This window comes from Hemitrygon akajei, chromosome 6, assembly GCF_048418815.1.
Source record: "Hemitrygon akajei chromosome 6, sHemAka1.3, whole genome shotgun sequence".
NCBI lineage: Eukaryota > Metazoa > Chordata > Chondrichthyes > Myliobatiformes > Dasyatidae > Hemitrygon > Hemitrygon akajei.
The window spans coordinates 176,411,524-176,426,248 of record NC_133129.1 but is presented as its reverse complement, the minus strand read 5'-3'; the positions used below and the strand labels follow the sequence as shown (position 1 = coordinate 176,426,248).

At 40.8% G+C, this 14,725-nt stretch overlaps 1 protein-coding gene across 6 annotated transcripts in view; it reads right to left on the bottom strand.

The window, feature by feature from the left end:
* The window catches only part of LOC140729710 (transmembrane protein 263-like), a 298,254-nt gene extending 284,303 nt beyond the window's left edge, over positions 1–13,951 (bottom strand). For 2 of the 6 annotated variants that reach the window (XM_073049815.1, XM_073049818.1), the window contains exons 1-2: positions 13,703–13,819; positions 1,102–1,210 (exon numbers count right to left, since the gene is read on the bottom strand). In XM_073049815.1, the coding sequence (XP_072905916.1) occupies positions 1,102–1,177 (76 nt within the window). In that variant the 5' untranslated portion in view covers positions 1,178–1,210; positions 13,703–13,819. Of the gene's footprint in view, positions 1–1,101; positions 1,211–13,436; positions 13,570–13,702; positions 13,820–13,883 lie in introns of those variants that run through there. The other 4 variants (XM_073049813.1, XM_073049816.1, XM_073049814.1 and 1 more) reach the window with 4 other exon arrangements.
* Between the last annotated feature and the right edge of the window lie 774 nt (positions 13,952–14,725).

Below are 14,725 nucleotides of genomic sequence, written 5' to 3'. Positions count from 1 at the left end.
TTGCTCTGCTCCTGAGGTTTGGAATATAAAAGCAAGACAAAAAATCAATTAGAAGGTCATTAATGAGAAAAGCCTTGTGCTTGCAGTAGCCTTGTGCTGAAGGAATTATCCAATGCCAAGTGTTACTGATCAATTAGCACACTCCAACATCCAAGAGTATACAATGTGGGATACACTCAAGGAAAATGCACCCAATACAAATTATAAAGGAAATTTGGAGGAACATTGTTTCATTTGGTGGTAAACATGTATATGGTTGAAATGACAATAAAATTAAACTTGAAAGAACCACTATGTTACATTACCTCTAGCAAAGCATCTTAGCATTAAATCATGAGAGATAACAAAGCTTATGTGGTTACTTCATTATAAAAATTAGATTACTCAATGTGTGACTCAATGTATAAATGAACTGATTACAAAAATGTAAATGTAGGCTTTGCTTGGAAATGTAGGCTTTTCTATGGAAATACTGAAACAAACAATTTAAGATAAGTACAGCAAACACATTGGAACATTCAGAAGACATGTTGTACACCATCCTGACTTGGAAATATACTGAAAACCTTCCACCTTCATTGTATTGAAATTCTAAATTAACTCACAACGCCACCACAGCAACACCTTCAACACGTGAACACCATTATATCAAGGGCATTAAGGCCAACAGCTAAATCACAAAAGTTCACTTTAAAAAATCAAGAACAGAGCAAATATAATTTTGTAACAAATTTCCCTAATGACCCTTTCAATTGTTAACTTTCTTTGACATAAACTATTTAGTTATACAACAATTTTTCTTAAATATTACAAAAAATTATATGTGCATTCTATTTTCAATTTTAGTAGTCAAAGTTTTACTGTGTGACAATTTCTCTAATGCATACAAAGACAATTATCTGTCTTAATTATTGCTATTACAGGTAACATGACACCCAAAGAAGGCCTTGCCACAGAGATTCATCAGCAGGGCCACATACAGTTAAGACTAAATTAATGTATGTACCAACATTGCTCATTATTTTCTGGTCCAGTAAAATAATACATTATGCAACACTTCTTGAGGATTATGCAATTGAGGATGTAACAATTAAGAAGTACCTTCTGGAGGTTCTTCTCTAAGATAAGGTGGAATATCTTCCTGAACAGTTTCTGCCACATCTGTCGTATCTGCCATGCTTTCAGTTATTTGAGCTTGTCTCTCTGGACCCTGTTTCAAATAAAAATTAATACAGTAAATTATATTATTAATACAAGGATGACCATGAACTTAAAATTCCTTAAGTTCTTCTTTCCTCATATACCATTCAAATTAAGTTTGTTTTGGAAAAATGCCAAAGGATATAAAACAAAAGACTGGAAGAACTCTGAAAGACTTTGGTCTCAGTTATAATATAGGCTTGAGTAAATTGCATTACTAATTAACTACTAGAAGTCACTCCATCATAATCAACATCATTCAGAAGCAAAACCTTCCAATATTTCTCACTTTAATAAAGATTAACACAGAGTTCAGTAGTCTTATTTTTTATATGGTCGACACTGCAAAGTTTTACAGAATAAAGGTTGGATTCGTGCTTATACATGCAGTGTGATATTCTCAACTCAGGATATTAAGTTTACTTTTGTTTAAAATTTGGCCCTGGAAACTTCCTGTACAAGCTAACTGTTTACAGTCTCCCTCTTACATAGCACAGAAAGTGCTAATCATATCATTTTACTTTATCGAATTGAAGCTATTTTGTTTTCACATTGAAGTGAAAGTCAGGTGTCGATCAAATGAAAATTATGTCAAAGCCACATCACGTAAACTATCTTGCAGATCAGGAAATATCTGGGCAAGTTATATGGCACTCAAAACATCAAGACACCCTACATTCGAATATGAGATAACCATCACAGGATATGAAATCACTTGGCAACCTAGCCTAATCAATAGTTATAAACTACCTGCAAGTTACCTGAAGAGTTACAAACCAAGTAACTCAAGCAACCAAGTAGTAAAGATGAAACGTTTCTACTGACAGGAGAAGAAGCAAAGGAAGGTTACTGGCACTTTAAAACCAGTCGCTCTGGCCAGATGGGGCTCAGCAGTCGTCATTGGCAACTCACCTAGGAGAAGGAAAGCTCTGATCTCAAATCTCTGCTGCTTTGCGGTTATACCCACTCATGGAGCCGGGTTCACCAAGGAAAATCTGGAGCTAGAGTTACTCCAGCTGTTAACTCTAGCTCAATGTTACCCACATTGAGTTCACTCTTGACTGGCAACTCCTGTGATGCTGCTGGTGCTAAACTGTAACTGATCTCTGCTGTTCCTTTGAATTCATCAGCTGTGTGGAGAGGTTCAAAACTTGCAGCATTGTCAACAGCTTGCACCCCAAATTGAACTGCCCTTGCGTACATAGCGACTGACAGCAACGAGAGAGCTAGGACACAACATCCATGGTCGACCCCATGAGGGCCTCACCAAAGATGCTAGTGGAATCGTGTTCATGGGAGTATTTATCTGTTTCTATGTAGGTTAAGGCACTTACAGAAGGTGATAGTTTTCTTGATTATTGCACACCAAGTGCTTTACTTGCAATAAAAACCATTCCCATCTCATGTGCTGAACTTTAGATTATCTTTTGCAGATGTAACAAACTATTTTGTTTGAAGTGCTGTGCAACTGACAAGAGTTAAATACTGTTTGCCAATCACTTCAGTGACATTGAACTTATTTTAATTAAATTCACTACAATCATGTATAATTTTACAAATACTTTTATTAATCAATCAATAGATCCTTTGTTAAAACTTGTAAAGTTCAAAGTATATTTATTATCAAAATATGTATACAGGATACAATCTTGTGATTCGTCTTCTTGCAGGTAGCCACAAAACAAAGAAATACCACACAGCCCATCTGAAGAAAACACCCACACAATGAGACCATCAAACATGAGAAAAAACAAATCATGCAAGTAACAAAAAGTGAACAAGTAACACACAGAACATTAAAAATCATACTGCAGAACCTCCAAAAATGAGGTCACAGCCATGAACTGCTGAAGTGAGTAAAGCAAGTCCAGGAGACGATGACCATAGATAGCCACAGCCATTACCATCGAGTCAGTCAGTTCTGCCACAGATCCAGTTCAATTACCTTTAATTATCTTTTAATATTTTGGAAGGAAAGTGGGCTCACAGATAAAAGGTTGCTTTTGAAACACTTGGGAATACATTTTTATATTGCAAACCAAATGCACCAACATGGATAATCAATGATCATTTGATAATCACCATTGCCACCCTAATCCAAATTCTGACCTGTTTATATTAACCTTCCAACACTTTCTTCAATCGCTTTCCCAGTAAAAATGCACAATGTATTGAATTACTCAAAGCATAATTCTTACTTAACAGAAAGGAAGGCTTCACATGAAGCAACTTTGTCCAACGGCCCTGGTTTGTACAGAATCAGAAAGCTGAGGACACTAATTTAACTCTAAAGATACCTTGCTGCCTAACAAGAGGAGAAAGATCAACCAGTGTCTGGGATTCAAAGTTTGATGTAAATTTATTAACAAAGTACATATATATCACCATATATAATCCTGAAATTCATTTTCTTGCGGGCATTCATACTAAATACAAGAAATACAACAGAACCAATGAAAGACCACATCCAACAGGCCAGACAGTCAACCAATGTGCAAAAACAATAAGAAAGAAAACTTTAATTAGCAAAAAGTATTGAGAACATAAAATAAAGTGTCGTTGAAAGTGCATCTAAAGGTTGTAGGCACAATTCAGTGAAGGGGCAAGTTATCCCTTCTGGTTCAAGAGCCTGAAGGTTGAAGGGTAATAACTGTTCCTGAAACTGGTGCTGTGAGTCCTGAGGTTCTTGTACCTTCTTCCTGATCGCAGCAGTGAGAAGAAAGCATGGCCTGGATGGTGGGGGTCCTTGATGATCAATGCTGCTTTTCTGTAATAGCACTCCATATGGATGTGTTTATTAGCAGGAAGGGCTTTGCTTGTGATGTACTGGCTGTATCTACTACCTTTTGTCAGATTTTCCATTCAAAGACATTGGTGCTTCCAAGCCAGGCCACTATGCACCCTGCCAATATACTATCTACCACACATCTATGAAAGCTGGTCAGTTTTGGATGACATGCTGAATCTTCACAAACTTCTAAGAAAGTAGAGGCACTGTTGTGCTTTCTTTGTAATGGCACTTACAGCAGGAGTTGATATGTTTCATCACTGACCTCTCAAAGCCCTTCAGCAAAGTGCTACTGGACAATAATCATTGAGACAGGTTACCAGGTTACCATGCTCTTCTTAGACACTGGTATAATTGAAGGCTGCTTGAAGTAGGTGGATATGTCAAGACTGCCAAAACGAGAGGTTAAAGATCTCAGTGAACACCCCAAGCCAGTTGATCGGCACAGACCCTTAGTACTTGGCCAGGTACCCATCCTGGCCAGATGCTTGCCGTGGATTCACCCTCCTGAAGGATGCTCTCATGTCAGCCTCAGACAGGGACAATTTGAGTTTGTGAAGTTGCCCCCATTTTTGACAATCAAAGCGAGTATAAAAGGCATTAAGCTCATCTGGGAGCAAAGCCTTGTCACCAATGTCACTTGATTTCACTTTGTAAGAGGTGATAGCATTCAAGCCCTGTCACAACAGTTCGGCATCCTTCAGTGATTCAAGTTTGGTCCAGAATTGCCACTTCACACCTGAGACAACTTTCCAGAGATTGTACCTGGATCATCTTACTTGGTCACTACACTTGAATGCCACTGATCTGGCCCTCAGCAAATTGCAGATCTTATGGTTCATCCAGGGTTTCTGATTGGGGAAAATTTTATAGAACATAGAATAGTACAGCACAGTACAGGCCCTTTGGCCCACAATGTTGTGCCAACCCTTAAACCCTGCCTCCCATATACCCCCCCACCTTAAATCCCTCCATATACCTGTCTAGTAGTCTCTTAAATTTCACTACTGTATCTGCCTCCACCACTGGCTCAGGCAGTACATTCCACGCACCAACCACTCTTTGAGTAAAAACCCTTCCTCTAATATCCCCCTTGAACTTTCCACCCCTTACCTTAAAGCCACGTCCTCTTGTATTGAGCAGTGGTGCCCTGGGGAAGAGGCGCTGGCTCTTTCTATTCCTCTTTGATCAAGGCCCAGTCCAGCAACTCAAAGTAATCCCATAACTGTTCCTCTGCCTCCCACGACCACCACTTTGTTGTCCTCATCTCTGCAGCACCTCTTTATGCAGGTTGGTTGCCCTCACCTCTTTATGCAGGTAACAGGACAGCCATGTGACCAGATTTCCTGAAATGCAGTGCAGGCATTCCAAATCATAGTACATCTGTAGTCAAGTATGTTGAGACCCGTGGTGCTGCAGGTTATATGTTGATGACAAGTTAAATGCAAGTCCTAGGAGGACAGCCTTGAGAACTGAGGTTCACATAACACATAAACTTCAATAAAGTAAAGTCAAGTTCTCTTTTAAAAAACACTTAAGCATATCATTTTCCACACTGATCTCTAAACAGGCATCAGAATGCTTAATTATATGTCCCCTACAGTTCTAAAAGCACACAGAATGGGAGTATTACAGATATGGCCAACAGTTAACATCCTCCCCTTAATACTCTTAAAGAACTAGTGAATAGTTTTTTTGAAAGGCAGAAGTTTCAAGTGAAGCTACTCCCACAATATCGTATGGAAGGTAGTTCCAGAAACTTGAACCAATGGATATGAAGTGATGTATCTGACTTGCAGCAGCTGTTGTAGGCAACAGCCAAGGATTCCTCCACAGCTCTGACCTTTTATTTATTTATTTATACACCAACATCCCAGAGCTGAAGCAGTTCTGTAAGGAGGAATGGACTAAAATTCCTCTAAGCCGATGTGCAGGACTGATCAACAGTTACCGGAAATGTTTGAAGTTACTGCTGTTCAAGGGGGTCACACCAGTTACTGAGAGCAAAGACTCGCATACTTTTTTCACCAAATACATGTAATATTGGATCATTGTTCCCAATAAATAAAATTAAAAAGTATGTTTTTGTGTTACTTATTTAATCGAGCTCATTATCTATTTTCCAGATTTATGAGAAGATCTGATCACATTTTAGGTCATATTTATGTAGAAATAGAGAAAATTCTAATGGGTTCTCAAACTTTCTAGCACCACTATATTTAACTCTAGCCAAAACACAAATTACAATGACCAACTAACCGGTACATCTTTGGAATGAGAGGAGAAACCAGAGCATCCAGAGGAAACCCATGTGTTGCACAGTAAAAATGTTCTTCACTATCACTATTCAGCTGTCCTTCACCCTCTCCAAAGCCTCGTATGCTTACTGTGACATCTGCATAAAACTGGATTAGAGGCTATTCAGGAGAGGATGGACAAATTTGGGTTGATTTCTCCGGAGCAGCAGAGGCTGAAGACAACCTTAAGAAATCAGTAGTGGCGGAAGCAGATACAATAAAGGCATTTAGGAGATTCTTAGAAAGACATATAAATAGGCAGGCAGATGGAAGGATATGGATAATGTGCGGGCAAAAGGGATTAAGTTTAATCGAACATCATGTTTGGCAGAGAAATCATGGGCTGAAGAGCCTGTTCCTATGTTGCACTAGTCCACATTCTATATTTTTAGTTAAAATGTGAGTGCAGCTAGATGGCATTTCACTTTGTAGTCAAATGTTATATTATGAAATATTGTACGTATTCATGAGCAAGTGAATGACTGGAAGATGAAATCAGTCAGAATGTTATAGTAAATGAAAATTTAAAAAAACTGCAGATACTGAAAACCTAAAATAAAGGCATTTACATTTATATAACTTTTCAAGAAAGCTTTCAGTTTTGAATCTCAATCCAAGATTTAATGGAATATCAAGGCTTTCTCCTGCATACAGGATAAAACACATGGACATAATCCTTTCCTACAGGTGAATTATTAATTATCCTGTTACTTTTACATACTAATGGCCTGTTTTCTACAACAGTGGCCTTTTGAAAGTTCTGGCACCATGTTACAGTAATTATAAGTGTTCTTAAACTCTGACTCGAAACAAAGAATAAATTGATTTGACTTGGATTTGGTACATAATTTCACAAAATTCAACTGTTGCTCTTAAATCACAATTAAGATTAAGATAATTAAAATTATTAATCATTTTAAGATGCAAGCTTACGGAAGTAAAAGCAAAGTCTTTTCATAAATTTCATATTGAGTTTCAGTTCTACCATGGTATTTAGTGATAATCATGAATGCTGCACCTTATTCCAACCCAGTTCCTCCATCCAGACAGGCTGACCATCATTGTCTATTTTTGTTTTGTATCTGCACGATTTTACTTTTGTCCAGAAATACTTGGCTCCATCAGCAGTGCATTTGGATTTCCAGAAGGCACTCAATATGGTGAACATAAAAGGTAAAATAAAAATAACCGCATAAGGGGAAAATGCTGGAGGATATATTGTTATGGATAGGGGAGTAGCTAACCAACAGAAAACATTATCTGGAAAAAATAGATTTTAAGATTGCCAGTCAATAGCTCATGGGGTATCACAGTGTAAGAGCCTCAACTACTTGTACTCTCTACTGTTGATTTAGATCAGGGGTTCCCAACCTGGGATCCACGGAGCCCTCAGTTAATGGTCAGGCTCCATGGCATAAAAATTTTGAGAACACCTAATTTAGATGAAAGGACCAAATATACTGAAGCTAAACTTGCCGATCATACAATGAGAAGCAAGTTAGCAAGTTGTGAGTAGAATACAGAAAGTCTGCAAGAGAGATACCAATAGGTTAAATAAATTCACAAATCATGTATTATGTTGGAAAATGCATTATCCACTTCAAAATACTGAAATAGAAAATTATTAAACAGTTGGAACCACGTAATATTACAGCATGAAGGGATTTCAAATACCTAACACAAAACACACAGTTTCTGAGGAGGCTGAAGAGAGTTAGTCTATGCACACCTATACTCAAAACCGTCTGCAGATGCGCATTGAAGAGCACTTCATCATGCTGCATCACTGATACGGAAACTGCATTGTGGTGGACAGGAGGACTCTACAGTGAGTAGCTAAAACTGTCCAGCGTATCACTGGCACCAATCTACCAGCCATCAAGAACATATATACAGAAATGAGTCAGAAAAAGGCCAGCATTATCATGAAGGAACCCGCCAACCCCACTTATGAACCGTTTGTCCCATTCCCATCAGGGAAGAGGATACACAACATCCACACCAGGACCATTAGACTCAAAAAATTACTTTACCAAACTATCAGACTGATCAACACCTCCACACATTAAGCCACCCCACCATCTCTACATACACATTTAGCACCTTTATATACATACATCAGTCTGTATGTACAACAGTTAATTGGACATTGTGTTCATACCATTGCTTTTATATTTGTACTTTTTTTTATTTTGCTCTATACGTTTGTGTTTTGTTAAGCTGCATCTGATCTAGAGTAACAATTACTTTGTTCTCCTATACACTTGTGTACAGAAGAATGATAATAAACAACCTCGAATCTTATGGGTTGGAAGGTTGATGAAACAGATCACAAGGTATGTGGAGTACAAGATTGGCAAGATTTTGACATGACTTAAAGGTTGTTTGTAAGACTGCACCCTCAGGAGTACTGCACATATTTCTGTTCTTCATATGCCTGGAAGCCAATGCAGATAAAATTCACTTGATTAATTCTTGGGATGCAAGGGTTGATGTGGGAGGATAAGTTGAGCTAGTTGATTTGTACCCAAAGTAGATTAAGATATGACCCTATTGAGGCATTTAAGATACTGACGATGACTGGCAGGGTGGATGTTACAAGGCTGTCGGTCCAAGTAAGAGTCTTTGGAACTTGGAAGCACAGTTTTAAGGGATCACCCATTGGAGACAGAGGTGAGTAAGAATTTCATCTCTTGGTTAAGGATCTTCAGCATCCTTTGCACCCGAGATCAGTGGGGTCAGTTAGTAAATTCATTAATGACTGAGTTTGTCAAAACATTTAAACTACACTCAACATTCCCTCTAATGGCAGACCAATTGAATTACTGCTTTGGTTCTGTCTTCACTAAGGAGGACATAAATAATCTTCCAGAAATAGTAAGGGACCGAGGGTCTGGTGAGATGGAGGAACTGAGGGAAATACATGTTAGTAGGGAAGTGGTGTTAGGTAAATTGAAGGGATTAAAGGCAGATAAATCCCCAGGGCCAGATGGTCTGCATCCCAGAGTGCTTAAGGAAGTAGCCCAAGAAATAGTGGATGCATTAGTGATAATTTTTCAAAACTCCTTAGATTCTGGATTAGTTCCTGAGGATTGGAGGGTGGCTAATGTAACCCCACTTTTTAAAAAAGGGAGAGAGAAACCGGGGAATTATAGACCGGTTAGTCTGACATCGGTGGTGGGGAAAATGCTAGAGTCGGTTATCAAAGATGTGATAACAGCACATTTGGAAAGAGGTGAAATCATCGGACAAAGTCAGCATGGATTTGTGAAAGGAAAATCATGTCTGACGAATCTTTTAGAATTTTTTGAAGATGTAACTAGTAGAGTGGATAGGGGAGAGCCAGTGGATGTGGTATATTTAGATTTTGAAAAGGCTTTTGACAAGGTCCCACACAGGAGATTAGTGTGCAAACTTAAAGCATACTGTATTGGGGGTATGGTATTGATGTGGATAGAGAATTGGTTGGCAGACAGGAAGCAAAGAGTGGGAGTAAACGGGACCTTTTCAGAATGGCAGGCAGTGACTAGTGGGGTGCCGCAAGGCTCAGTGCTGGGACCCCAGTTGTTTACAATATATATTAATGATTTAGACGAGAGAATTAAATGCAGCATCTCCAAGTTTGCGGATGACACGAAGCTGGGCGGCGGTGTTAGCTGTGAGGAGAATGCTAAGAGGATGCAGGGTGACTTGGATAGGTTAGGTGAGTGGGCAAATTCATGGCAGATGCAATTTAATGTGGATAAATGTGAGGTTATCCACTTTGGTTGCAAGAACTGGAAAACAGATTATTATCTGAACGGTGGCTGATTAGAAAAAGGGGAGATGCAACGAGACCTGGGTGTCATTGTACACCAGTCATTGAAGATGGGCATTCAGGTACAGCAGGCGGTGAAAAAGGCAAATGGTATGTTGGCATTCATAGCAAAAGGATTTGAGTACAGGAGCAGGGAGGTTCTACTGCAGTTGTACAAGGCCTTGGTGAGACCGCACCTAGAATATTGTGTGCAGTTTTGGTCCCCTAATCTGAGGAAAGACATTCTTGCCATAGAGGGAGTACAGAGAAGGTTCACCAGATTGATTCCTGGGATGGCAGGACTTTCATAGGAAGAAAGACTGGATTGACTAGGCTTATACTCACTGGAATTTAGAAGATTGAGGGGGGATCTTATTGAAACTTATAAAATTCTAAAGGGATTGGAGAGGCTAGATGCAGGAAGGTTGTTTCCGATGTTGGGGAAGTCCAGAACGAGGGGTCACAGTTTAAGGATAAAGGGGAAGCCTTTTAGGACCGAGATGAGGAAAAACTTCTTCACACAGAGAGTGGTGAATCTGTAGAATTCTCTGCCACAGGAAACAGTTGAGGCCGGTTCATTGGCTATATTTAAGAGGAAGTTAGATATGGCCCTTGTGGCTAAAGGGATCAGGGGGTATGGAGAGAAAGCAAGTACAGGGTTCTGAGTTGGATGATCAGCCATGATCATACTGAATGGCAGTGCAGGCTCAAAGGGCCGAAAGGCCTACTCCTGCACCTATTTTCTATGTTTCTATTTTACTTATTATTATTATTATTATTATTATTATTTACTTATTATTATTTTTATTATTATTATGGTTTATATTGCTATATTTCTACACTAATCTTGGTTGGTGCAACTGTAACAAAACCCAGCTTCCCTCGGGATCAATAAAGTATGTCTGTCTGTCTGTAATTCTTTTTCTTACAGCTGTACAAACCTACCATTGCTTTAAATGTTTTTGTAATATGCATACTATCAATACTTAGAATGAAAATTGAAAAACTGCATATTTTTGATTAATTGAAGGGTATAAAATACAGTACAAAAAAACTTCTATGGTTCGTGAATAAAATAACCACAGTCAAGCACACAATTTTACAGAAACAAATTTTTATCTTGTTCTAACAATTTTTCAATTACAAAATCCTTATTAGATTATGGATTTTTTGAAAGACTACTTACCAAACAAAAATCTAAATATAGATTCTACAGATCAAAGAAATACAACCCACAACACAAGTATATGATGTTAGGCCGTCAAAACAACTGAGAGGCATAATGGTAAAAATAAAATGTTTTGACTAGATGGTGTCGGCATTCAGCGGACCAGCAGTTTATTAACGATGAGCTACCAACTTCCATTGTGTGATATTGTTGCAATTTGTAATAGAGTTGTAACTTGAAACACTGATAATGTAAATATGCTGAAGCTCTAAAATGTTTCAAAGATTGTGATACGTTTAGTGTTTAGAAAATTTATGGATTATATTAACACAATTACAGGGTACTTAATAATTATATTAGCATAGTTTTAAAAATTATTAACATTATATGAAAAGAAAACTCCAGCTGCACAGCAACAAAGGCCATGTGCGTGGGAGCATTTCAGTTCCTGCGCAGCCATGCACCTGAACAGCTGAGAGGGAACACTAACTACACTGAAGTCATGACCTAGGGGGAAAAGAGCTGGAAAACTGAATTGATCGAAAACTGAACCTTCTTACAGATATTTTACCATTTTTATTTAAATCACAATAACATTAGCATGCTACATTGACAATAGAAGCATGGTGACCCTTGTAGGCTGCTAACTGTGTTAGTCATTTCCACAAGCAAGGCATTTTACTGATGTACAGGACTGTGCAAAAGTCTTAGACATTCTGATATGGGTCTCTACTGTGGACTGAGAGTAGAAAGGGAGCAGGGAGAGGGGAATCATGGTTGGGAAAAGGGAAAGGGAGAGGGGAACACCAGAGAGACATTCTGTAATGATCAATGAACCAATTGTTTAGATCAAATGCCTGTTGTCTCAGGGCTGGGTTTGTCTGCACTCACCCCACCCCTTTCCCCACCCCACCCCCCCCCCCAGCTCCTGGCGCTCCTTCTCTGCCATCTATTCTACACCCCTCCTAAGGCACTCCACCCTCACCATCCCAACACCCTTTGCATGCGCCAGATATACAAACTCATCCTCCGCTCCATGTTGAGAAATACAGTACTGGGCAAATGTCTTAAGCACCCTAACTACACATAGGTCCCTAAGACTCTTTCACAATACTGTACATGTGACAAATAAAGCTAATCTCCAGCAAGCTTTAAGTCCTGGTAAGCACAAAAGACAGGCAGGCTCAAGTAAAACACACTATTGGAGAAACTCAGTATGTCAAACAACATTAGAAGGAAATAAATAATTGGTGTTTTGGGTTGAGACCGTTCATTTGTGTTGAAGGGGTAGAAAGGAGACAGTCAATACAAAGAGTTGAGAGGGACAACCCATTCAAAACTGCTTTGAGTTCGTTCATTCCAATGCACTTTGCCTGAACTAGATGACAAATGAGAAATTCAGTTCCGAGTTAAAGGTTTGCCATTCACAGGAAAGGCTTCGCATTCCCTTTCAGAACAACCTAGAGTCCCGTTGGATGATTTCCACCAAGAAGGTAAACAATTCCTCCCACCCCATAGATGCTGCTGGACTGGGTCAGTTCCACCAGCAGATTGTTTCCTAGAGTCCAGCATTAATAGTCTCGTGTATCTCACTAAAGTAACTTTAGATAACCGTTCAAACGTAGCAACAGGGGACAACGTGAGCATAGCAAAATGCCACAAATAACGACGCGATAATGGTCAGATGACATGTTTTAGTAAATAGTGAGAGATAAATATTATCCTCAAGACAACTAGGGATCGCCCCCTACTCTGGGGAACTGCCCTGGGATTTGAGGGAACGGGCTGGGAGGGCGGCTCTCCCTCAGTACCGCACTGCGGGATACAGATCCTAGCTCCAAACGTCTTCAGTCCACTTCCATGGGGAAAATTTAACAAGGGAAGACTGAAGAGGAATAGGTACAATTTATTGCGATTTAATAAACGCCGCAACGTTGTCAGACGTTGCATCCAAACCCCCGGAGCGACAGGAGGGAAGGTTCCAGCAACTTCGCCGGCGGGGTCAGCGCCGGATTTTCGTCTGGATGCAAGCAGTGCCTCTGCGGATGGCTGTCAGGCCTAGCTCCGACCCCCAGCCCGGGCCCAGGGGTCGCGGAGTGGGGAGGGTCCGGGGCGTGTGTGGGTTGGGGAGGGGGGGGTAGTCTGCAAACTCAGAGGCCTCAGGGTTCCCTCCCGACTGCCCCTCACCTTCATGGTAGTCGTACCAAGCCCCCTCCGCCCGCGGCCCCCGCCCGCTCCACTCCGTCACTACCACCGCCGCCGCCGCCGCACCGACCGCCGCTACCATGCAACGCGAGATGCGTCCGCAAGAACAGACGCCGCCGCCGCCGCCTCCCGCGCGCTCCCGACCCTCCCCCTGCGCGCCGCCCCGGTGTTGGTGCAGTGGCGCCTCCCCACTCTCGTGACCGCGCTCCGGGATCCGGTCTGGTCGGCGGGACCAAGGTCCTGCGTACCTTCCTCGATACTCCTCCACCTCTGTGCGTGCACGCGCTCTGCCACCGATCGCCAGTCCCGTGCACGAGCTCCGATACGCCCCTCCATCTCGCGCGGACGCGTGCACATACTCTGACCCCCCCCCCCCCCAGCTTGAGTGGCTTGCGCGCACCCTGATTCCCTTCGTTTGCATGTACGTACTCGGATTCTCCCCCACCACCATCTCATGCGCGTGCCCAAATCTTCCTCCCGTTACAGGCACCCGCACTGATGTATGACCCCTCCTCTGCCTTTATCCCCACTCTCCATGCATTCAGTGGCAACTCCTCCAACTGCAATTCGCCACTTCTGCGCTTCCCTGCACACTCTGATCTCCCTCTTGTCCCAATCTGCTCTCCTCTCTGGTTGGCACCCAGGAGTTCCAGATCCCATAAGCCATGTCACCATCACACTCAATACACTGGCCATTCTATCCCTCTTTCTCTTCAGCATAATTAAGGACCCTACCATAAAACAATAAGACCATAAGATATGGGGACCACAGTCATTCTGGAAAAATATACAATCCCTTGCCTAAGATCGGCTTCTTTCCTGCTGTGTTAAAACTCTCAAATGGACCTCTTAACTGTAACACTATATTCAGCATGTTGTTTATTTTTCCCTTTAGCATTACCTCATGGATTTATAAACCTGGGAACTTGGCTTCCCTTGTAAAATCAGAAGAAGCAAGCCTGGGTGTTATCCTTGATTCAGGTTTGAAGAAAGTGACCAAAGCAGCATTTCGATACTTCAGAGATATTGCAAAGACGCATCCGCTTCTGTCATGCAATGATACTGAAAAACATTTATGCAGTTATATCAAATAGATTTGATTACTAAAGCAACCTATTGACAAACTTCATCCCATTCAGAACACCACTGCTAGATTTTTAACTAAAATCAGGATGAGGGAACATATCACTCTTGTCCTAGCTACTCTGCATTGGCTTCCGGTCGGTATCTTTTAGAATTGACTTTAAAGTTCTTTTACTTGTTTTTAAAGC